At 43.8% G+C, this 25,854-nt stretch overlaps 1 protein-coding gene across 6 annotated transcripts in view; it reads left to right on the forward strand.

Annotated features, from left to right (window-relative positions):
- Positions 1-25,854, forward strand: part of unc5cb (unc-5 netrin receptor Cb) — a 164,472-nt gene that overhangs the window by 19,992 nt on the left and 118,626 nt on the right. For 5 of the 6 annotated variants that reach the window (XM_058616646.1, XM_058616648.1, XM_058616650.1 and 2 more), the window contains exon 1: positions 9,612-10,210. The exons of the other annotated variant lie outside the window; for it this stretch is intronic. In XM_058616646.1, coding sequence (XP_058472629.1) covers positions 10,090-10,210 — 121 coding nt within the window. In that variant the 5' untranslated portion in view covers positions 9,612-10,089. Of the gene's footprint in view, positions 1-9,611; positions 10,211-25,854 lie in introns of those variants that run through there. 6 annotated transcript variants of the gene reach the window in all.

Raw genomic sequence — 25,854 nt, forward strand, 5'->3', positions numbered from 1 at the left:
GCGGTGGTTTCTCTGGCAAAGAATATGACTTTAATGGAAGATGGCGACGTCATATACTCGTTTACGTCCACATATAAAGCAACACTCAAACAAAAACGAGCTTCTAAAGTTTTCTGTTGTTCTGGTTAATAATTGTACGCCATCAACGAAGAAGAAACAGAGAGACACGTCGCCTCACTGATCACTTACTAGCTGCTTTTAAACCATCAATACTTTTAAAGCACCACTTAAGATGAGTAGCATATGTCTCCCCACTGCCTGAGTGCTATTGTAACGAGCTGGAGACCATCAGAGGCTGTAATTGCTCGAAGCCTGATGAAAATTCGCCAAAAAACAAACAAAACACAGAATGTAGAGGGGATTTTCTTTGAGGTGGTCCATGAAAGCAAGTTCGTAGACGGTCTTCATATAATTGATCTAAAAAAAACCTCTGACCTTCTGGTGCATTTTAAACAAAAGACATGCGGTTCACCACACTCTGTATGCGTTAATCCACCGGTGACCATGAGTAAGCTACAGAAAGATGTCACAGTAAATAAATGTTAGGCTGGCCCACCCCTGACCACCCGTCCCAACAGACTGATTTAGCCATTAATAACCTACTTTCAACTAATTGGGATAAATCTATGTTTTGGAACAAGTGAGACACATTAATGGCCCCACTTTTCTATATGTTTATAAGTCTAAGGCGGTGAGGTCATTTGTTGAGCTGGAGAAGAACGGCAGTTTGCAAAAGGCCCACTTGAGCTGTGTCTGGCTTTCAGTTTAAGGGAATTCAAGTGCAGCAGGCACAGTTGACAAAAAAACAAAAAACAAAAGACCTTTACACAAGCACTTTCATGAATACCAGCATTAATGACGAGAGATCTAAAGAAAGCATTTTTGTACTTGTTTTCTGCATTCTTTTCTCTGGGTCTTAAACGTCTGTGTTTGCCAGTAAAAATCCTTCTTCTCCCAGAGCCGGGTCGTACTGTGACGCACAGAAGCTAATCAACGCTGGTTACTCTAATTAAATAGTAGAAGATCATGATTGATGGCAGAGGTCCGTGGTCAGTAAGGCGAGGTTTTATGTCCGCGTGTATAAAAACATGTTATGAATACACTTTAACTAATCAGCCGGGATTGTTAAATTAGATAACAGCTGGTCGGACGTATTTTGAGCCCTTTGTATAGGAATAATACAGTGTTACATTCTACGTGTGTAATCTGTATGAAAACACATGCTATGAGAGTAAAGATTAGATTAGATTTCAAAACAGTATTGGAGGAAAAAAGCTTTTCTTGAACAAGCAATTATGATTCAAATGGCAGTTGTGCTTTGCATTCATGGTTCATGTGAGACTAGTGCGATTTATCTACATTTGTGGTGCAATCATCTGAAGCTCTGAGTGGTAAATATCGAAGATCTGCAGAATAAAATGACATCATTCACATCTTGATGTTACGGGGAGAAGTGAGAGGACACCGTTGTCATCAGGGAGAGTGTGTGTGATGTTTTTTTGTTCCCTCCCGTGTCTTTCGTATTCACGACAGATCACTTGCTAATTTATGCCACATGTGTGAATTTCAATCTGCTAAAAAAAAAAAAAATAGTGTGTGTGAGCTCACACTGTAGAAGAAACGGAATCTTTCTCTGCTCCAATTTACAGCAGTGTGGTTCACCCACGGCCAAACTCCCTCCTCCTCCTCCTCTCACTGTCCTTGACACACTTACCTAAGGTGGACACACTGACCCCATCAGCTGGTGCGGTGCACATCCCACGGGGGGCCATAACACCCCACACCGCCACTGCATCTATCTCCCGCTCCCATGTGCCCCTGCGTGCCCCCCCTTCAAACGCTGCAGGCTGTCCCTCAGACAATTCCCTCTCAAGGAGTGATTAATGCCTGTTTACTTCAGAAAGGCCAGACCATTTCCCCAGACGGGAGGGGAGACTGTAGGAAATAAAATAAAAAAAGCACAAGAAGGAAACAGGAGATGGAGAGGGGATATTGCAGATGCATGAATGGGACATGGAGACATGGAGATGCTGCAGCGCTGTGCGGCGCTCGACTTGTAGGTCTGGCCCCTGTGAGCCTGAGTGAGCGAGAGATAATCAGAAGCTCTTATGTGGTTAGCAAAGGCCACACAGGAACCACTGTGGATTAGAGTCATCGTGGAAAGAGAGTAAATACTTCTCTTCACAGATGCTCTCTGTGTTTATTAAACAATGAATCACAGACAACCAGTGGATACTGCCTTGTGGACACTGTAGTACTGGTTTCCTGTTGAAAAACCACCAGCTGCTATTTAACTGCAGTCTCCTTCGAGTGACTGTAAACCCTATGGGCCTTGATTAATGAGCTTCACTTGTGTGTATACAAAGAGCATGATATGAACGCATCACAGTGTTTATTGTACAACATTTAGCTCCATAAAACGGCTGATTTATCGTCATTTCTCAAAAGGAGTTCCTTTTTTTTGTTTTTTGGGGGGATGTACGAATGAGTGCAAACTATGTGTTGTTTTTCATTTGTACCCAAGAGGAATAAATTCTTCTTCTACCGCTGCTACAACAACAAGCAGACTTTCCACAGCTTCATAAGAGGCTGTAAATCTTCAGGTAACATGTTGCCCCCCCCCCCCATCATCATCTCTATCTTGGTTCTTGGATATGAAGGTCTTGAACCAGAGTCCACAGCACGGCCAAAAGCATGATATTAGATGTGTTGTTGAGGGGGTTGTATCTGACTCTCACCTTCCTCCAGGCTGAGCGTTCAAATAAGAAATCTGAACTACGAGTGGCTGGAGCCATAAGGTCAAGGTCTGGCTTGTGTCTGCAGTCGCACTCGGGAAACCATGCATGGTGGTCTCTGCTCTCTCTCTGTCTCTCTCTCTGTCTCTCTCTCTGTCTCACTCGTCCATCGCTCTGTAACTAACGGACATGCTGTACTTGAGTTGAGTCTATACCTTTCAGGTGTTTTGGTGATATTGCGTTTAATTTGACCATTTTTGCCCCTGAACCGTTCTCTCAGTCATGTAAAATATTCAAAAGCCCATGCCTCACTCTTAGCACAGTCTAAAACAAAAAGAAAAAGAGAATGAATAAATGAACTGCTCTGACATGTTCAGTGGTTGTGTAAAGTAAAAAAAAAAAATAGTTTTATAAGACTCAGTCAATTCTACAGTCAGTAAAACTGAGCAATTAAGTTTTGTCAGATAATAAATAAATGAATTCATTCATTACACTTGCAAATTTGACAAATTTCCTATCTTTGTCTTAATACATCGCATAATATATTGCATAACAACACCAGGGGGAAACAGCATGTGCACCGATTGTGACGCTGTCATGTTGAAACTCACCGCCGGTGACAGTGGTGTCTTTGGCTTGGTGCGTTTTACAGGATGACTCACAGGCGTGATGGACAGGAAAATCGATATTTTGACTTTGGCCACTGGTTCTTCTCCTACAGGAGGAGCGGCGGTAATGGAAGAGGACTGTAAATAAGTGGAAGGTTCTTGACAAATGAATCCATTAACATTTGCCTGTGTCGCCTGGCGAGCAGATTTGCTGTTTTATGGAGCAGGAAAAAAGAGCTAGTAAATCTGAGGGCGCTGTTCGGGTGAGGAGCTGAGAGCAGGCTGGGGAACACATCTCCCATGATGCAGCACTTTATCTCCTTCCCAAATGGCATCTTTATCTGCCTAAATTAAGTTTTGATTCCCTGCCACATATGGAGCTACAAATCACTTTTAATACTGATATCAAGAGCAGCAGTAAAATGTGCCCAAAGCGATGGAAAGCAGCTTTATTATGTGGCACATACCGCCACATACTCTCCCATTCAGTGTCTCTCTTTGGCTCACCGTTGTAAGAAAAATCTGCCCCAAATCACTGCTTTTTTACCATATTATGCCACTTGTCATCACTCACATTCCTCTCTGTCCTGCAGAGCGGGGCACGTGACGTAACCTCCGTCATCTACCTGTAACTCTGTGGAAGGAGGACAAAGGATGGGCCCCAAAAGGTGATTTAATTTATAGCCGTGATTATTTTCCAATTCCATTTTCGCTCCGTGATGTTTATCTTTAAAATTAGAAAGAGGCCGAGGCTTATTTGTGTGTATGTGTGTGGTGATGGAAAAGGGGGGGGGGGGGGGGTTGTAGTTAGAGAATGGGCCCCGCATAGAAAACTGCATTACATTTGCCTCTGCATTATCATTAGTCTGCCCGCATATCTCTCTCTGTTTGTTTGTCTGCCTATCAATCTGGCTGACTGTGTGTCTCTGTGTCTAAGTGATCCACAGCCTGATGGGAGAGACGGAGGTCCAGTGAGTTAACAGCAGGGATGTGGGATGTCTGACATGTGCTGTGCTGAGAAACATAACAAAGAGAAAGAGGGGGGTGGGACGGTGGGGGGCTCGGAAACAGTTGATTACACTGCAATGATGATAAACTCGTGAGAGCCCTCTTAAATTATATGGCTCTGCACAGGGGAATGCGATGACACACGGGTGGAAACCCCCCGAACTCGCGCCAATGCCTAGCATGCACTAGTTTGATGCAGTTCAGTGTGAGCGAAAGCCTGCAGTCCCGTGTGCCCGAGGCCCCCAAAGTAGCACAAAAACAGAAAGTACATCTTAAGCTAGAATATGTTATCTGAGTTTTCAAGATGTAGACTGGAAGGTTATTGCAATTCATCCTTGAAAAAAAAAAAAAAAAAGGTTTGTTATGGCTCTTTTCCACTATACAGTTCCAGCACAACACGGCTCTTTTTTTTTGGCTTTTCCATTATCGATATATAACCTGGTACCTGGTGCCTTTTTTTTTTTAGTACCTGCTCTGGCGAGGTTCCAAGTGAGCTGAGCCGATACTAAATATGAAGTCGACAGACTGCCGGCCACTGATTGGTCAGAGAGTGTGGTCACTGGAAGAGTCATGAGCGCGACGTCCGACACAAGAATCAAACCGAACTGTTGATCAGTTAATAGAGACTTGAAAATGTCTGAAATCTCAATATTTAATAGAGGAGTCTGGTGTTTTTAGCATCACGACCCCCTCCGTCATATTTCAGCTCAGTGACTGTCAGACAAAGTGTCTGAATGATTCTGTGAACAAATGATTCAGTTAAAGGGCTGCATTTGTGTGTCTCGCGTGTAAAACGACCGTTTCATGCAGCATGTGCTATGATGACTCCGCCCACATTGAGGAGGTACTATAGTTATGGTAAGCGATACCAAACCGAGCCGAGTCGTGCTGGAACTATATGGTGGAAAAGCGCCATTAGTTGCCCTGAAGGTCCAGTGTTTAAGAACTCGTGACATGTGATCGGTGCAGATCTCCTCTCACTCCTCCCTTTCCCAGCCTTTTCAGACCTGTGTGCATCCTCTTAAACGGTCCCTCATGACACCAAGTCCGCGTCGTTGCTTATTCTTGCAGCAGTGTGACACAGAATAATCAGCTTTTCACACGTATTATTCACAAATTCAGTCGGATGAACCTGGGGACATTTTTGTTTTAGAAAAGAAAATTAAAAGAAGAAAATACACACACTACGACCTCTGCCCTCCTTCACCGTTCGATCCTTTTACATTTAAGCAGACAGCCGAGTGACTCAGACAGTGAGTCATGTGAAAATAAAGTGTGGTTATAAGACACACAGAGAAGTTCGAGGCTTCGGTTTCCTTCAAACTGAAAGCGAAAATGGTTAAGATGTTTGACTTTAGTGACTTGCCTGGTGTTGTTATTCGGTTATTCAGACACTTGGTCCACTTCCTCTGGCATTTAAGAAAGACTTGCCCTCTTGGGTTTGCCATGCACTTCAGTGTCAAGTTTCCTGTGAGACCAATACATCCATCTAGCATCAGTCCTGTGGGGTGAAATGCTTTTCCCCTCACAAAGGTGTGCATGTGATGAGAGTTATTTCCTGAAAGGGAGCATGTTAACAGTCTGTAGGGCATTAACACCTCGGTATTTCTGTGATATTTTCTCTTGACACACACACACTCTTCAAATCCCTTTTGCAAAAGCTCACACAGGTCAGCGATGAATTTTTAAGGGTGTTTTCTTCTCGTCCGATAAAACCAAGGACATCTTTCCCTCTGTCTCATCGTGTGCAGATACAACACAGTGTGCTCACCAGAAACAAATGTAAAAAAAAATCATTTCAAACTTTGACTTAACACCTTTGGAGAAATTAGTGAAAATGAAAACATGATTTGTTTACAGCGACTCTCGTGGAGTCACTAGTGGGCGTGAACCGTTCTGCTGAATGCAGTTCTGTGTAATCCCGTTTTTAAGCTGGATATTGCGTCTCGATTTAGTTCCTCGCTGAAGGATGACACGGCAATGCCGACAGTCGTTCAAATTGTATTATCTTTGGTGGTTTTTGTTTACAGAATTTAGCAGCTCAGCAGGCAATGACAGATTTCAAAGCAAACTTGTTCAAGTTAACCAGCCACAAATCAGTGGCGACTCAGTACAGCATCCACGTGTAGGGGGATATTTCTGAAAGTACACATCATTTTAGCCTGAATTGGATGCAGCATCAGCATCAGCAGCAGCAGTAGACGGATACGCCACTTTCCACTCCACTCAGCAAAGAACTGGAAAATTGAGCTATGTGAGTCATCGCCACAGCTGGATGATGGAGGAGTTGAGAAATACAGCACGACTCGGGAAATGCTGGGTTTGTGCTGCATGCGAGCAGCTAGTGACAGCGTCAGGACCATCACGTAAAAACATGCAAGGAAATACATTAAAAATCCTCGTGTTCTCTCTCTCTCTCTCTCTCCCACCCTGGAAGAGTGCGAGTCAAGAATAAGAGCGATTTCCCCTCGTATGCCACCTGTAATTGAAATGCCATCAGGGTGACAGCTGCCATTGATAACGTTGCACATTAAAATAAAAATGGTGACGGAGGGGAGGAGAACACCGGGCTTCTTCAATTAGATTCATATTTTAAGATATCATGTTTCATTTAGCCACAGATAGTGTCGAGCACATATTTCACATTAATCACACAGTGTCCGGGGCATTGCCGAGACATCTGTCATGCATATGTAATTACTAATCAGACTTTTATCAGAAGGACAAGAACAAATTTACCCCCTTGCAAAGTAACAGTGTGTGTGTGTGTGTGTGTGTGTGTGTGTGTGTGCGTGTGCATTTGATGGTATGGCTGTGAGGTTGGACCAGATATCGATTCGGTTTTGTGACATGCTATTACTACTTCTAAATAACAATTAGAGAGGCTGAAACGATGGGCGAGTGCATGACCCACTGGGATAATTTATGCCTTCCTGTTGCAGTGCCTGCACTGATTTAATGACGATTTATGTTTTGAAAATACACAGAGTGACCCGGGGAAGCGGAAACACCTGTTTGCCGTGCACGCTCAGTACAGTGCGGACAAAATCTCCCCCCCGCCCCCCCCCCCCCCGGTTTGTGATGATTCGCACTTCTTACCAAATAAATAAAAGGGAAATATCGAATTACTGCACTGAATGTATGAAGCAGTTACAGTCACTGCTTCCTTTGTGCTGTGAATCATTCCAAAAATGCAGCTGGGGCTCCTTGACAGGTCCCCAAATCAACATATTCCCTCTAATGTTCATTAAGACAAATGGTTTTATTGAAATAACACTCAAAGAAGAAAAATTAGAAAGTGATTAGGCTGTTAGAAAAGAAAACAGAAACTACTTTCATCATCTGTTGACCCCTCTTTTAAGAGGCCCCGACCACCTACATCCTCTTTCATGAAACACTATACGCTGCTCTTTTAAAGTAACCACTAACACAGTATAATAACATTTTTTGCATAACTGCTATTCCAAAATAATTAAGGTCTAGGCAGAATAATAATTTATCACTCACATTTGACACATTTACTGCAGAGCTGCAAGTTCTATATTTTACTTTATTATATTTTGACTACTTTAAGTATAAGATGTATAAACCAATATCTAGGTTTTGTTCATGCAGTATATTAAATGCAGGGCTAGTAACCCCATCAAGTAGTTTTGAAGTAAATGATAAAATACATTTCCCACCACTGAGCGTTAAAACCCCCTGAAGATTTTGCTATTGAATGTTAGTTCATGCAGGAAAAAGATGCCAAATCACTTTTTTTTGCATGTATTTTTGTTGTTTATCCACTCACACAGGTCACCACGTGTCATCCATCATGGTTTTTTGTTTTTTAACAATTGTTTAGAGATATTTCAAGAAACTGTAACCTAATTTCTCAAAGCTCTAACCAAAAAAACTGGAAACTGTTAATGCCCAAACTCCATAAAACTAAACTAAACAACAACAACAACAACAACACAATATTTTAAACTGTGTTTGTCTTCTGAAAACTGCTTCTGAAGATTCTTCAAATTTCATATTCAAATTGTACATGTCCCATTATAACATCAATTCTCAATTAAAAGTGTGCAATAATACCCATAACAATTGGGTCAAATTACCATTTCAGATTAAATATTGTCCTGATCTGTACATGTCGCATTGTCCAGACTAAGAAAACTTCTTTATTTCTCATACATCTACATAAATATCAGACAGTAATCATTTTGAATATGTTATTGAAATGAAAACGAAAACAATTATGTTAAAAATGACCATTCCCTCTCATGTTGTGAATCCTCCAGCCCTAATTCGAGTTCTAATTTATTTTAACAGTAATTTTGTAGAACAATGTCGAATAGGTCTATTAAACAAAAATAAATAAACAAGTACAAGATTTTGCAACATTTTTTTTAACCATTTAACCTTTTAACACCGAACGTATCACAGACACATGTTTGCACGAGCGCACTTTGCATCACCATAACTACGTAACGGTTCAGGCAAATTCCACCAGTTTCTGAAAGGTGGGAAGTTTCACGTCAAAATCAATGTGTGGTTATTACGGTAATTTCAAATATGATTTTCAAACGTTTTATACTGTTTAAATTTCAAATTGAACACGCAAAATCTGGTGTTCATGTACAACTACAGTGTTTTTCTAAATAAAACCTTTTGTTTTTCTTCATTTTAAATTGTTAATACACTATTTAAACATGCAGTAAATTGTAAATAACTGCCAGATATTGAAAATTATTCTGGAAAAATGGGCAAAAGCACTGAACTCACAGGACTTTTTCTACAATCATGTGGGGTGCCCTTTTTTCCACTTGAGCCCCTGTCCCTGAAATGACTGTGCACGCCTCTGTAAATGCAACAGTCTTTTTCATGTAATGTGTAGCAAAACTCAGTCATTTCACCAACACTACAAAGGAAAAATTGAAAGTGAGCTAAACGAGATTTGCACAACTTTTATTTCTAATGAGAATAAAGAAATAATTGTGTTCATAGTTAAGCAGGTTGGTGTCAGGGTGTTGATACATGAGCTTCTAAGTTGTCAGAATTGTGAGCATGGTTCTTTTTTTTGGTGTGTGTGTGTGTGTGTGTGTGTGTGTGTGTGTATAAAACTGAAGAACTGTATAACTGTGCCAGCGTTGCTGTGTAAGCGCCATCCATTCCTTTGCTTCTGTCCGGGCCAGGTTTTGATGCAGCGCCGCCACTTGACGGAGCACTTGGATTGGCTGAAGGAGAAAGGTAGCCCGCAGAGACTGTTCCTTTCCTTCCTCCAGCTCAGTCCCGTCAGTGGAGCGCGAGGCGCGGCACACGCACACACACCGCTCACACACACTCACTCTCCGACACGCGTGAAAGGTGTCACACACACCCAGAGAGAAAGAGGAGAGACTCACCGGAGGACTTTGATTTCGGACTGGAGCATGAATTTGCCATCAAGCCGTCGCTCCACACTTCTTGACAAACCAAGTGAGGCTTCCACGGGAAACGCAGACGGACGCAGGTTTTAAATGCAACATCTTACCTTGCGGAGGGCGATGCGCGCGACTCTTAATCCATAAACTGCCACAGTTTTGTATGTTTGCAAAAAAGACGCCGAGCGCAGCCTGGATATATCTCCCGCAGATCTGTTGTTTGCGCTCTTGGAGGAGACAAGGGGGCTGAATATTTGGACGCTGCGTGCATTTGAGCGCAATATCTCAGAGACTGGGACTCGCGTCGGAGCCGAGTTTTGACTCCTCATCATGGGGTTCGGCGCGCGGACTGACAGAGAGGGAGGAAGAGGAGTGCAGAGATCTGCTCCTGAGATGATGCTCGTGTCCTGGCTTTTCCTCTTTCTCCTGCTGGATGTCGGAGTGGCTCAAGGTAAAAAGTTGAACGCATGTTCTTGACCTCGTGAACTTAATGTCGGGGGAAAGTTGTGTTAAACTCCCGTGAGCAACAGCCACAGAGGAATCTGATCTCTGTTTATTGGGGATCAACATGTTGGTGCCATGATCCTGCACCGACATACGCAGACAGAGTCATTTATACTGAATTATAGAAATATGTGACACATTAAAGTCTAAATGAACAATTCAATGACGAATTTAATATTACTAAGGCATACTATGGAAGTGACTTAGAGTTCATGTACTTGTTTTTAGACAAATACGCAGCATGATGTAAATATCCAGAGAAGGGGTGACAATAAAATCCCCATGTTTTAACTATTCAACTATTGTATCTAAATAAATTCAATTCACAAACAAAAACAGAGCTGACATTTTGAAAACCAAAACACACATTTCTTTTCTCAAGGAAACTAGGAAACACTGCTTCTGTTCTGCACTGAAATCATCCATGTAAATATAACTTATTATGTATAATTTATAGTCATTGTTATGAAATAACTTCCCTCGATCAGGACATGAACTCTGCTTTAGCAGCCTCTGCTCTTGTGTTGAAGTCATTCATAATTTGTCTTGATCTTGATTTGACAGTCATGAATGATAGAACTCTACAATGTGATATACACAGTACTAGAAATAAACACGTCCTCATATCAAACTCAAGTGTTGGATGTTACAGTCGTGACCTTTGGCTCAGAGGAGAGGCGTGTTATGTTTAAAAAAAAAATGGAGTGATGAAGTTCAGGAATTAGCATTTCTCATTTCCAGCCGAACACTTCTCTTTGTAAACACTTTTAAATTTGTCAGCATCACTCAGCGGGCGTATTTTTTAAAGCTGCACTGTGTTTTCAGCCCCCTCCCGAGCAGAGTCGTCCGTTGACAGATATTCTCTGTGAACCGCACTTGCCGTCAGTTATGGAGAACACAGAGATAATGCCACGGCACCTGAAGCCATTTACTTAATCTGCTCTCTCCTGAGTGGGGATTGTCTGTCAGACAAAGGGAAGCCGGGGAAGAACCCATCTGTTTCAGGGTGAACGCTCACCATGCGTTTGTGCATGCACGTCAGATGCTGCCGGGTGTGTTTGCTTCTGGAGTTAACGCCGGTGGTCTGGCTGGTGTTTCTGAAATGTGAAGTGTGGCTGGTACATGCAGACGGGAGAGAGATGGGGAGGATTTTTGAGTTGACTGGGGGGTATATATATATATATTTTTTTTTTTTTGAAGGTTAAGCCTTTGCTGCTCATGCAAGAGCAACACAAGCTCAAATTGGTGGTCCGGGCACATAACCTAGACAGGGATGAGGGCCTGTGAGTAACCTTATCTAGCAGCTCCAGACCCTCATCCCACTCCTACATAGTTAATGAGCAAAAGAGGCAGAGGAAGAGTAAAAACAGCACAGGTCCGGTTTCAGAAGGGAAGGGTGAGATGACATAATACCCATTCCAAAACCCCCGGGGAGCCCTGTGTCATTGACTGGATGGGAATGCGAACAAGGTCCTTCTCTGTCCATTAGGAGGTCGATACAGCAGGAGAACATTGTTTGAGTCTAATTAATGGGCCTCGGCTATTTTGGGCAGTGATGAGCTCTACACATTTCCAAATCACAGGAGAGTCACTTCTTCGGTGTAAAACAACTGCTGATTAAAGTGGCTCGCTTACCCAGGCGCCGCTCATCACGTCATCCCCTCATTTATTCTTGGGGAGTCGTTTGATTGCATTTTACATATTTGTATTTACTGTGCATTTTCATCTGGCTGCTCGAGTAGGTCTGTTTTTGTTTTTGTTTTTGTTTTGTTTGTTTTTTTTCACTTTCGGACTTTGCCTTTGAGAGGACTTGCTCCCAGGCCGCTGCACTCTCTCTCTCAGAAGTGAGCGCTGGGAAATGAGAGTGCTCATTAACCTGCTGAACTCTTGACAAAGGAGACAGGTTGAGACAGATATAAGCTGGGAGCTTCATGAGAGGTAGCTGAGGGCTCTGTGACAGCGGCTTGATTGGAAACCCTCCAGTGCGGGAACGGATGAATTTCTGGTATTTCCAAGCAGGGCGGCGAAGCACCGTAAAGCACGTGCAGTGTTGTGGAATATCTAGGGACAAAAATATTGGTTAAGAAACAAAAGTGGTTGGATCTGAAAATTGAGTAAAGGGGAAAGCTATGTATTGTTTATTTGATTTCACATATTAATTCTGCTTGAGTGGGAAGTAGACGCGGGTTTAAGGAGGATTTCTAAACCGAGGCATGCTCTTCGGAGACACCCTTCAATATTAGACAAACAGTTTAAGGAATCAAGGAAGTACCGTGGCCTATTATATTTATACTGTACATATTGATGTTTTTATGGTTAGGCAGTAGCTTTTACTCTGAAAGTTCAACCCATGGGTGCTTGCTTTCCCGAGGATCAGTTAAGTTTTTCCCACATTGCTGCTTTCATTTCTCTGTTTTTCTTTTTACACTCACGCCATGTTCCTGTCTCTGCCTCATCTCCGCTTTCTGATGATGTGTCCTCTGAGGGCTGTTTATGGAGGGAAAAAACTAAAGTGTACACACACATATATATGTGTGTGTGTGTGTGTGTGTGTGTGTGTGTGTGGCGCTTCTGAAATATCGTGGCACAGTGAGACACTGGGCGTTCGACAGTGATCTCAATGCTGCTTTTATGAGTGCAGGTAAATGTGAGAAAATGTTATTTCTGTCATTACTATTCTAGCCGGCTTCCATGTGGCCTGACAACCGGCTCCTCGGGGGCCACTAATTTTACAGTCATTGCGGTCATTCCATTACCGGGGGCCTATATGCACAATGAGCACATTGTGTGTAAGGAGCAGTAGAAATGACCCTCCTCTGATAGCCTTTTTTTTGCCACGTGCTTATAAGCCCGGCAGTGCGTCACACTGAGAATCAAGCCATTTGTTTTTTGGTAATTGACCGAGATTAAGATTCGTAACACGCTCCCCTCTGCGCAGGTGATGAGCGAGGGCAAAGTAAACAGTGTGGACAGTATGGTCTGGCGGTGCTGAGCCGGATCAGGGGTGCATGCTGGTTTCTAGCTAAACAGCAGATGTGGCAGTGAGTGATAATTACTGTGAAAAGTGACTGTAGAGTTCTCTTCCCTGCTCCACTAGATGTCACATGCGATTGTTATTAAAAGCAAACTGGGCTATTCTGGGTTGGGGAACAGTTGTGCAACCAGTTTGTGTGTGAGGATACTGTGTGCCGTGCTGCTATAGGAGCAAATATTGCTGCTGCTGTAGCCGAGGTCCAGTTGAATGCAGCAGCTTTCTGCCCCAAATTAGTCAACTTTGGGGATATTTAGTCTAAGCAGCCACCAGAATGCATCATCTTTAATTTGTGTACAAGAACAGTGTAAACTCAGCAGGCTGTTACAGAGGATTTCGCCGTCAACAATGCTCTTAATGTTTAGGCGCCCTGCTGCCCCAGGAATAGTGTTTTTTTTTTTTTTTCCTAAGTGTTTAAAGTGTTTCCTCTGCGTGTTTATGCTGTCGACCAGCACAGTGGAAGAATTGCCGTTACAGTAATGTAAACCTCAACGTTTTTGTTGGAGGTCCTCTTGTCGTTTTTTTATTTGTTGCTCTTGTTTTGCAGACGTTTTTTGAAGTGAGTTTTGCAAGTAAACTCGACTCTCGGGGGAGCATCATAGCGATTCCAGATTCCTGTGCTGCTATAATCTCTATTCCTTCCACAGGGAAAGGAAAAAACAGAAGTGTTGTAATAATAATAATAATAATGATGATAATAATAAGAGCAGGGGAGTGCAAGGACGCAAAAATAAGTAATGGGAACCGAAGTATGAGGGTAAGAAGTGGAAGGAGAGCTGATGGGAAATGGGGTGAGAGGGGCGAGGGCAAGATATGGAGTGAGAACAGGGATGGACAAGGCAGGCGGGGAGGGAGAGTGTGTCATTAATCACCCTGTGTGACACTCTCAACTACAGGGGAGCTTCAAAGTGCAACATTCACTTCTATTAGCAGTCCATTAGCAGGGACCAGCACAAGTAACAACACTTGATAGGCAAGCCTGTGCCAGAATGGCTGACCTGTGTGTCAGTGTACTGTACCACCAAGATAGTGTGCGTCTCTACTTGCAATTACATTTTTTTCTAATCGCAGGGTAAGTGCAAAATGCACATTTTGGCTTTCTACACCACAAAAGGGCAAAAATGAAAATGATTGTCTAAAGAGTGCCACTTCTGAGGCCATGACTGGATGAGAGCGGGACATAATGACAGTGGCGGCGGTGACCTGATTTGCTACCTGTGATATGCCCCTCTGCCAGGAAATGGCTCTTCAAAGTTGGCTGGTGCATTAGAGGTGTAGTCATTTGTCATTCAAAGGCGTGTTGGCCTCTTAGCCAAGAGCCCTGTGATTACAGGATCCCAGCCAAGGGGGATTGGGGGGTGGGGACCACTGTCCCTGGTCTTGATCTACAGTTCATTTATGATTAGAGATCAGAGCTGACAGTCGCAAAATTTTAGGGGTTCGGGAGGGGGTGAGGGGTTGGGTGGGGGGGTGCTAGAGAGGACGACACAGCCAAAGGGAGAGAGAGAGAGGGAGAGAAGTGATTACGAGTTAAGTGGCCCTTCTCATGCCATTATAAGCAGCCGGGCTGACAGAGCACATCGTGAGTGAGTATAAGTACATGCTCCACTCCTGCCCTTTAATTTGGCATCATGGCCTCCCCCCTGGTGCTTAACCACTAATGTCTTCCTGCATTTTTGTGTGCCTGACATGAAATCAGTCAAAGGAATGCCATTACGCACATAGGTAAATAAGAATAACTTACAGCAGCAAATTAAGTTTACGTATGTGTGTGTGTATAGTTAATGTGCTTTTTAGTTGTATAACTTTTTGATTAACCTCAGCATTTATTTATATTTGATCAAACTTTAGCTTCTGTAACCATTTGTGGACACAGCAAAAATAAAAATGAACGTCCTGTACTGTTGCCATACGTGCTATTCTACCTAGTAAAGAGGATTATGGTGCAAAATAGACAGAGTTAAGGGGGGGATTTGAGATGCTGCTGCGAGGCTGTATGCACACAGACACTATAAAAAGCTCAAAATGCTGATGAGTGGTAAAAGGTAGAGTCAGTGGGAACGCGGTTATTTCCCCAATGTCCCTTAACCGTGTTCCCCGCAGTCTTGGTTCTGGGGCCCAGCGTGGAGCATGGTAAGTATTACATAGCAAGCACAAGCCTAATATGGCACAGCAAGTTGAGAGAGGCTCTGACGGTGTGCTGAAAATTTAGACCAAACATGCCCCGCATGTAGTCCAAAGGGTTTGAGAGGATTCTAGTTTAAATTTCGATGGCAACCAGAAAGCAGCACGAGTCAAAGTCGGGGGGGGGGGGGGGGGACCAATCCTTTAAATACCTGGGAAATGGATGGTCGGTCCCAAGCTGCACTTTATAATTTACACTTCGTATAGAGTTTACAAGAGCGCTGATTATAAAGAATGGAAATGACCGTACGGCAAACATTTCAACCACGTCCTGTTTGCGTCCGCAGCCAATGTTGTTTAAAAATGTTCAGAACTATTGTGATGTCATAGCTTTCCTGCCCTCAGAAAAAAATATATCATCATTACAGGGTTTTTATTCAATCCTCTGCCGGGGCGTCTTTGATGTTGAAGCCAGTCTATATGTTCCGGTCGGATGAGAAAGGCCAACATACCACTGAGGCAGTTATAATGGAGATGCTATCAGCGGTGACTCATAGCACCTGAGTCACACGTGCAGAGTGGGGGCTTTGCCTATCACCTGAATGTTCATGCCTCCATGGAAATCAAGTAAACTCTCCGGGAATGGAAATACAGCTGCCGTCCTGCCCTCTGTTCTGACTCCGATTGACAAAGCTAAACCCTTAATCCTGGCTTTGCCCTGTCTTGTGCTCAGAGCCGGAGCTCCACCAGTGGAATGGAACTAAAGCAAATCTATGAATACCCTCCTGAAGAATAAGGAACAATATTCATCTGTAATAAGTCATTTGCCAAGCTGCCGTCTATTTTGCTAAACCCCCCCGAGTGGATACATCCACACGTTTCATAAACCTGCCGACTGAAACGTTTGCCTGGTTGTTGTTGTTGAACGTGTCACATCTCTGCATTGTGATGAGGGCTGGTAGTTTCCAGACACTGCACTAATGTCTGGTTGGGAAGGGTTGTGGTCTATGTATGTCAGCAGAACTGAGAGGGAGAGAGGGAGGGAGAGAGAGAGAGAGAGCGAGGGAGTGTGGAGGGGGAGTAGAGGACCACTGGTCCCGACTGAAACATGAGAGCAGGAGACCCAAGCTCCCCATTTCCTGTCTCCACTTTATCAGCATCTTGCTCTCTGTTATTTCTGTGCTCTTAAAGCATCCGAGTGAAAGGCTTACCACAGATAAATGTTTGTTCCTTCTTGTATTTTATGGGGCTCAAATGAGGGACTCCATCCGCCCGCCTCCTTCCTTTTATTCTCTTTTTTCCCCCCTTGCTTCATTCCTGTGTCGGCTTTGAGATGCCACAAGAGGAGTTATTGCCTCTGGTTTACATTACTGGTTCCTTAAAGATGGACTTGAGATGCCTAAAAGGACAATGCTTCTTATTGTTCTCCTAAAGTAATACGTTTTTTTTACTAGGCGGCAGTTAAAGAGCGCGATGAGAGGGTTTGGTTTTGTTTTGTTTTGCCACATTCGTGTTTATTTTTGTTAGAAATAATTATTCCCCCCCAATAGATTCATTCATTAAAGTCTCGGAAATGAGGGGAAACTTGTTGTTGTGTCCTCGCACACGGCTCCTCTTATCGCCTCGTAAAATATTTCCAGTCTGACTGGCATAACTCAGTGGGCTCCTGTTTTCTTAGCTTGCTGCATGTAATATGGTGACAGTGTGTGTGTGTGTGTGTGTGTGTGTTTGTTCAACAATATCAGAGTCTGAGAAAGTCTCTTTCAGATAAATCTATGTTTATACCAGACCATTCATCCCCAGGAAATCAATCTTTCTCATAATTCCCTTCATTTTTCTTCCATCTGTTATCTACCAAGCTGCCAGACAGACTTTTAAACAGAACAAGCCATTACCAGAGGGCAGAATTAAATGTGTGTCAGAATGCCAGCCTGTAAACTTGTTGTTTTTACGGAGTTAAATGAGGTGCTAAATTAAAGCTTCTCAATTGGTATGCACGGTTGTATGAATAATCCCTGCAACCCTCCATGTACTTCTGTTGTCAAGAGCAGTTGACTTCGGTTGTCAACGTCTGAAAAAGCTATGGTGTTTAAATGATGCTCGAATGTTGCAGGCGTGTAATGAATGAGTATTTGTGTCGTTTTTTTTTTTTTTTTTTAATGTAATTGCTCTGTCGACATCTCTGCAAAACACTGTGGAAATCATGACAGGCACCGTGGAAAACATTTGTGTTTCCACGCTCAGAGTTACACCACCCAACCCCAACCCTACCGCCAAACTCCCAACAACCCAAACACCCTACTGGGTGACCTCTTTTCCCTTGTTTAGGGCTTTGTTACTGGGAGACTAGTAATGGTTTCGCAACTTGAGATTGCTGTTGGGTGTCAGCACTTTCCTGTGTTTGTACAGCGTGTGTGTGTGTGTGTGTGTGTGTGTGCCATATCTCCATGATCAGTCCCTGGCGACCCAAGTACTGGCAGACAGCATTAACTGGGGTGAGCTCAATAGGTCTAATTTAAATGGGGCCCAGACAGAAGCCCCACAGTAAAGAGTTACTTTATGACTAACATGTAAAGCACACTGTCGAAGCTGCCTGCGATTTGTGTGCTTGCCTTCTCCTTTTACCCCCCCCCCCACACACACACACACCTCCTTTTCCTTACTCCTCTGTTCTCCATGATCTTTGAATTCGGTAAAATTGGGGGGGGTTCCATGTGGAGACTAAATGGCTGTTGTGTGTTGTCTATGATTTGTATGCATTCTGCATCTAATGAAAACTGTGGCGATGAGGTTGATAATGGCAGCTCGGAAAGTTCACCGCTGTAAATGTCGGAATTATTAATGAGCTTGGAGCGTCGGCCCCCCGCTTGTCCTACATGACGCCGTGACAAGAAAGGATGGGAAAATAAAAAAAAGACGAGCACTTCTATTTCTGTGTCACGGTCTTCGTCGGATGAAAGTGCTCCCACTTGTTTTCATTAAGGCAAAGACGCACGGCACAGTAAATGCAAATCCTCCAAGTTGGGTACGGCATCGGTAGTTGATGAGAGCTTCCAGCTGTGCGTTTGCTCCGTTCAACGAGTTAACCAAACACCAGGCAGAAGGTGAATAATAGATGTTGTTGTGATGATTGCTCTGCAATGGAGGAAGAAAAAAAAAATGCAGAGTTCTTCTAAACCAGGTCAAATGTCTGAATTACAGTAAACACAGCTCTTGTTTGTTGTTTAACCTACACACGCTCCCCATTGTGTTCAGGCATGAAACCCATAATATTGGCACAGACAATGTGGCATGTATGCAATACCAGGCCGCTTCAATATTAGAACATGCTCTCGATGCGACAACAGTGGGGAGGATCAATTTCTGCATTTCCAAATCTCCTTTCAAGCTAAATATAACGTTTCTTATTTATACGGAGCATGATGAATGATTAGTAATTGTGCACATGGATTAGAGCTGTCACTTTAGCCAAGAATCGAGTTGGAACAAATATTAAGCTTGTCCCACACTGGAGGATTTTCAAATCTGACTTGATTTTAAAAAAAAAAACAAAAAAAACGTGGGAGACCACAGACACAACGCACCGATGTTTTAATCCTGAGAAAGCACAGACGAGACAGTCCAGGCAAGACGCAGGACCGCACACTTGGCGTTTAATCAAACGATTTCAGGGAGGAGATTCCGGGCATTTGGGATCTCACAGAAACTCGCGTGATTTAACGTGACTTGAATGTAACCAGGATTAAACGAGCGATCACACTGTTGCCATAAATCCACAAGTTTGTCCTCTTTCTATACCGTCTCTCGACGCCGGCGGATGGCCTTCATGTTCATCCTCCGCTCACTCTCACTGGTGACTGCAGGGTTCTGCTCATTTCACAATTGCTGTTCAGTCATAAATATCAAGCCCTCCAGGATAATTTGGCCAGATAATCTGTTCAAATCAGCCTCATCAGGCTTTAGATGACATTTAATCGCTTAGCAAATACTCGGCTGCAGAGAAACTCTGGATTAGACGACACAGGTGTCACTGTGATACACAGAGGTTCAGTCGTTGGGAGTGTTTGGAAAGTAGTAATCCACACGGGGTAGTATCACGGCTGCAGCTGCACTGTCCGCTGTGAGTCACGGCGCTATGTCCTGGCACAAGTGCAGTTTAGAGACTGCTACAACTGGTTTCACTTCCATGCGAGTCCAGGGAAATGTCACGCAAACGAATGTTGTTGGTGAATGAATTTGTTCTTAATCACTTTAATTCTTCATGCTAATAATCGACTAATGGTTAATCATTAAATCCTCCAACACTTGCTGTTTGGCCACATGAGGTTGATCCCTGCCTCGTCTGCGATGCCTCTGCTGGAACGAACAGCTGAGCTAAGAGGTGATTCTGCAGATTTGTTCCTTACTTTGTCTTTTACAGTGTAAAAACCCCCAAAATACTTCCACACTTTGATTTTCCGACGCTTACGTGTAGTGACTGTCTGCTCAGAGGATGGCTTAGCTTGCAACCCTCTGCTGGACCGTGCAGTAATTACTACAGACGGTCTGCTGTGCTTCTAGGCTGTATATTTTGAACTTCCTAAGATCGAAATGATCCAAATTAAGGATAAAAGGTGACAGTCCTGAAATTTATTCATATCATTATTAGTGCAGAATCTGTTGGTGACCCATAGTCATCTGTTTGTTTTGTTTTTTTTTAACACAGTGGATGCTTTTGTAGAACGGTTTCCTCTCAATTCAAATTGATGGATTAGATTTCCGTTTAGAAAGAAAATGAGCTCAGTAAGATGACGGGCTTGTTTCTCTTAATCCCAGCCCTCTGTAAACTGTGACCCCACACAATACAGTGCACCAGCTGCACCGGAGTCAGCACACTCACTGTAAACTGATACTCCGTAATGGCTCGCTGCAGATATGCTGCACCATGTGCAGCGGAAACCGATAATTCAGTGGTGACTCACAATGCATAGGGGTTCCCATGGTTTTTCGGCTGACGTGAGGTAAACCGATACGTCAGGTAAAAGCCGAGGGGGTTACACTGCGGAGGTGATGAGGACGAGGCCAACGCGGGGTGAAGTCCGCTGCGTAAAGGAAGGAGCAGTGCACTGGTAAATCACACCTCCTGATGAGTTTTCTTCAGGTTTTTTTTTTTTTTTTTTTTGTTAATCCGACTGCACACATTCCATTATCCTCACATTTAGAAAACCCCACATTAGTAAATCATGGTATTTTTGTTTTTACAAGTGTGCAAAGACTTCCTATGGCTTCCAGCGAAGTACTGTTTTGGCTTATTGCTGTTTTTACAAGGCTAAATGTTTTATTTAGCAGCCTGCTCCCGCACAGGGTTTCAACCAAGAAAAGCAATGATACAAGAAAAATGAAGGAATCAGAGACAAGGAAAGAAAATGAGATGGAGATAGCAGGTACAACTGAACTGCTCCTAACCCACGGGATGAACAGTGGAGGCAAATGAACCCACTGCTATTCTGGGCTGCTTTGTGTGGCGTTTTGTTCACGGAAGCGAGGCAAGAATCTGGTAAACAAATACAACAATGTTGAACACACCAATGTGTCGAGGATTCGGCGGCATTACCGACTGAAATGCACATTTGCATTCCCCGAATTTTGGGGAAATTTGGCAGCGTAATCTGAGCCTTATTGTGTTGCTTTGCTGTGCAACACCAGATACCAGCAACAACCTGGTTTTGGTTTTGACTGCCATTTTTCTTGTTGGCAGTTGTTTTCACTTGGATGGGGTTTGAGGGTGAGAGCATGAAAACACTCCTTGTTGGAATATTTACACCGCCGCTTCGATTTTTGTTCTGTTGCTATGTTTTGTTTAAATAAGAACTTGACAGAGTGCAGTGTGCCGTCTAGGGAATTTCAACAGAGCATATCAAATCCAAGGAGCGTCAGCGGTCACTGGTTTAACACTGTTCTGTCTGAAGTCAGTGGTCATGGAGTCGAATGGATTGGTCAAAGCGACTCTGACACACATGCGCGCACGCACGGGCACATAACAAGGACGGGACAAGTGGGTGGACAAAAGTGATCAGCGCCTTTGATGGATGTGTCACAATGAGGGGATGTAGCTGTCTAACATCCATCAGCAGTTAAATGTCTTCATGGCACAGCCTGTCACATCCAACTTTACTCTTCATTTCTCCTTTCCATTTGGCCCGCTTCCCTCACTCCGTTAGAAGGAGCTGGGTGGGTGTCAAGACGGAAGGAAAGAAAAATGCTGTCAGAGCCTACAAAGAGTTTTTGTAAATGCTTACAAGATTAAATTTGTTACTCCGCCGCGGCCTCTGTTAGCGCAAAGACATATATGTCCTTTGTATCGGGGTGGTCTCCTGGGAGTGAAGCAGGCATTTTAATTCAATCAGCTGCAAACAGCAATAATGCCCCCCCCCCCCACTCATCTCGCTTTGGTGATACAATTACGAGTCGAGCTGCATTGGCCATCTTGTTGTGATTATACGTGTTTACATGGGGAGAGAGGTGTTTACTGTAGAAACTGCGGCCCCCCTTCTGCTGCTCATTTAGCTACTGGAGAAAAGGAGCTGCTGTGAGATTACATTTATTTATCATCTCTGGAAGAGAGTTATAATGCCCCTCTAACTACCGTTATGATTGCGTCGTCCCGAGTCCAATTCCCTTCAGGACGAGTGGCTCCAACTTTAGTTCAAAACAACTCCACTTAGACCCAGGGACACATAAAGTACCTATGTGTTTACGAGATGAACAGTAGGTTACAGGAAAAAACAGACTTTACTCGTTCCTCTTTGTCGTAGAATGATCAAACATTGGTCGTGCAGATGCGTGTATTTCTTTTTCTCCTGCGTGGCACAATGCAGTCTGTCAAGGGTATAAAGGGCAAACGGTTATGAGCGATTGCATCCACAATCAGTCACTGAAACTGCTCATGACTTTTAAAAAGGGGCAAATCAAATAATTTGTTTTCCATTTCATATTTTTAAGTACCCATCTCCTGCCGGCCTTGGACCATCCCATTACATGCACCATTCAAGTGATAACATTGTCTCACCAATCTCACTGATGGTCACGTTGCTTTCTCAGGCCCCCTGCACTCTGTTTTATTGGTGTATTCTTACGCCCTGTGTTCTGACCATTGTTTACTCCACAACATGCCACTTGTTATCTTTTGCAGCAAATGGCCTTGTCTTTACCAATTTCGTCTCGCTTTTGTCTGCTTTCCTTTTTTTCCGTTTTTTTCCACGGGATGAGCGGCCATTTAGTGCAAGGGTCAGGGTTGTAATTGACAACCACCACTAAACAAATCTGCTTGGCTCGGCGGTAGACCGGCCCCACCTCCCGTCCCCTCCCGCTTCTCTAATCTAACTAATGCACCCGTGTGTGTGCTGGAAAGTGAATTAAGCATCGAAAACTCAATACCTGATCCATCTGACAGAGCTGCCTGCGTGCACATTAGCAGTTTCTCTGCAGCCTCTGTAATTGTATTACACAAGTTGGCCGCTCTAACGATCAGGCCTTACACACACTTACACACTTACACACACTCTCCCCGTTGTCGTTAATCGCTGCCTTCGCTGGCCCCTGAGGCGTGCAGCAGGCCAAGAACAGAGCGATCAAGACGGGGGAGGATGAGGCGAGGAGTTCGCTTCTCCCTCAAGGCCGACATGAAATAATGTCATCGTCTGTGTCTAAAAACTCTGTGTGTGTGTGTGTGTGCGTGTGTGTATTGCGCTGCTTTAAATACTTGTTGAGCTGTCTGTGCTGCATCTGCGTCTTTGTCCTCTAATCAGCGCCCTTCTGGGCCCTCCTGCTGTTTCTGTTTTTGCCTTTCCCTTATCACCACGGCCTGCTGCCGATGGTGCTATCAGCAACACTGCCCTTGTGCCCCAGACCAGTGTGATTTGATGAGCTTTACTTCTCCCCTTCTCCTGCCCACTGATCTCCTTTGCTCTATGCTGATGTATACAATATTGGACTTTTTGCACATTATCAAGGTAAATGGAAAAAAATCGGTGGCTAAAGAGAGCCAATGAGTAATTGTGTGATTTATTATCCGATTAGTTGACTTATTGTTTCAATAATCAATGACTAGTTGACTATCAAAATAGTCGTTATTTGCAGCACTAGTCATTACTCAGTATCAGGAAGTCGGGGCCTGTTGCTCCAGTATGCAAGATTAGGAAAAGTACATCTCGAGGAAATATTCTCACGTCGTGTAGCAGATAAAGCGGTAAGGGTGTAGAGTTAATCAGGAGATGTAAAATTTAACAATTTTGTCAATATTCCTCCTTTTAAGACTTAACTGAATTTTACCCGACAGCCCGGAGCAGGGAGGAAGAGAGGAGTGGAGAACAAAAGGACCAAGAGGGTGATTAAAGGGGTTGTTGTGTTGATTTGCTGTGTGTTGCCATGCAAGCAACCATTTGGCCTGGCCTCACTAATGGAGACTTCACTTTGAATCCAGGGAGAAGCTCTTTAAAATTTTATTCCCTCAAACAGGCTGATTTATAATGATGAGCCCTAGACTCTTTGCAGCACGGCAGGACATCACAAAGAATCCAGGGAAGCGAGGGAACCACATATGGCAAGAGCCGCGAAGGGACTTGCTGCGGGCATGGGAGACTCCGGCAGACTGATTGTGAAAGACGACCTCTCCCTGCGTACATAGATGCACTGTGTTGTCCGAGAGACCTTTGTGACCTTTATATAACCACTAAGCTCAGCCCCCCCATATTCCCAGCTCACGGGGTCCAGTGATATCCGGCCTCCCAGGTGACTCCCCATGATCTTTTACCTGAGGAGAGGTCTACTTTGTGTTCATGTTTAAAAATCCCTGAGGGAGAACTTGTCAGATAGTGGGTCATCAGATATGTCCGTGTGCGTGTGCACCTCTGTGCCTGTGCACGCTCACTTTGTGTGTGTGTGTGTATTGCGAATAACAGAAGAGGCACAGGGAAGAGCTGGGATGGGCAGCTTTATCATGCTTATCTGAAAGGTCACTCTGTCATTGTCGGGCTGCACTTTACAGAACCTCCCTGTGGTGACCGCAAGGCAAACTGATCCTCCGTCTAGCAGAGACGGACTGAGGACGGAGGTGAAAGACATGAGGCATGGCCTGAAATGCTGCAACAGTTTTAAGCACATTTTCAGATTACATGACCAGAAAAGTCATCTGTAACGTATTTTCCTCTTAAAACATTGCACGTTTTTAATCAATTTTAACCTTAAGCTGTTATATTGCCATGGTTTAGCAATGTGCATCCACTCATTTCATCCTTTTGTGCATGTGCTTTTCATTTTTTTTTTTTCCCCTCCGAACATTTGCATTTGATTTCACAGTGAATGCGAAAGTAGTACAGTGGAACTCTGTGTCTTAGGTGAAAATTGGGGAAAAATGTCAAAAAAAAAAAAAAAAAGTGAGCATAAGAAGGAGTCAATTAGGCGTGAAGCACAATTATCACTGGAGTGGAAAAAAAGGTGTGGATGTGGGAACGTGTCCTCATTGGTCTTGTGTGTACAAGACAAATCTCTGAGCGACACTAATCCTACTGGTTCTGCTGGTTATCTCCTCCCCACCTCACCCCCCCGCGTCGTTCATCCTACCTCCATTTTCTCCTCATCCTCATCTCCTCCAGCACTGTTTTCACTGTTGTCGTCTCAGTGACATTAGCCACACTAATCCAATTGAAAGTTCCTCAGACCCAGAGCTGGGTTCTGTGGGGTTGAGGGGTTTCCATGGGGATTGCATGGATTCCTAATTAAGCTCATTAAAGCTCGTTATTAAAGCTCGTTAAATCTCATCCTGACATGGTGGCACAGCTCCTGGTGTCTGACTTTCCTAATTCATACACCGATGCACACTTACAAACACACTCACACACACACACACACACACACTCCTGTGTGTGCACAGAAGTCACCAGTATAATGCGCCTCGGGTGTAATTAGCGCTCTCGGTAAGCCCGCGTGGTCTCCTCTACTTCTTGCTTTTAGAAGAAGAGAAAATGAGGCGTAAGGACAATATCATTTACATACCTAAATGTGCACTCACGCAAAGTTGGTGTGAGGTAAGTGCGAGTGGGAATATGAGAAATAGTTCTACTTAAATTAACAACATCATTCAAGAACGAGCCAAGGGGAATGTGTCCAAGTAAAGTAGGAGTTCAGGGAACAAGGAATACCTCACTTTATTTTTCACTCACACACTGAATCATGCTACTGTGTGCCCCCTGACCTCACTCTGAGTTTATATATTACATCCAAATATTGTTCTTTGGCTGTTAGGAGGAGCAGCAAACCATGGTGTTTTTTTGGACCTCGGGGGCTAAGTGAAACAGTGAGTGAGTGTGTGTGTGTGAGAGAGAGAGAGAGAGAGAGAGAAAGAGACAAAGAGAAAGTGAGAGAGACTCCGCTTACAACCTGAATCAGCCCTTTGATGC

The sequence above is a fragment of the Solea solea genome, chromosome 19, assembly GCF_958295425.1.
Source record: "Solea solea chromosome 19, fSolSol10.1, whole genome shotgun sequence".
In the NCBI taxonomy this organism is placed as follows: Eukaryota; Metazoa; Chordata; class Actinopteri; order Pleuronectiformes; family Soleidae; genus Solea; species Solea solea.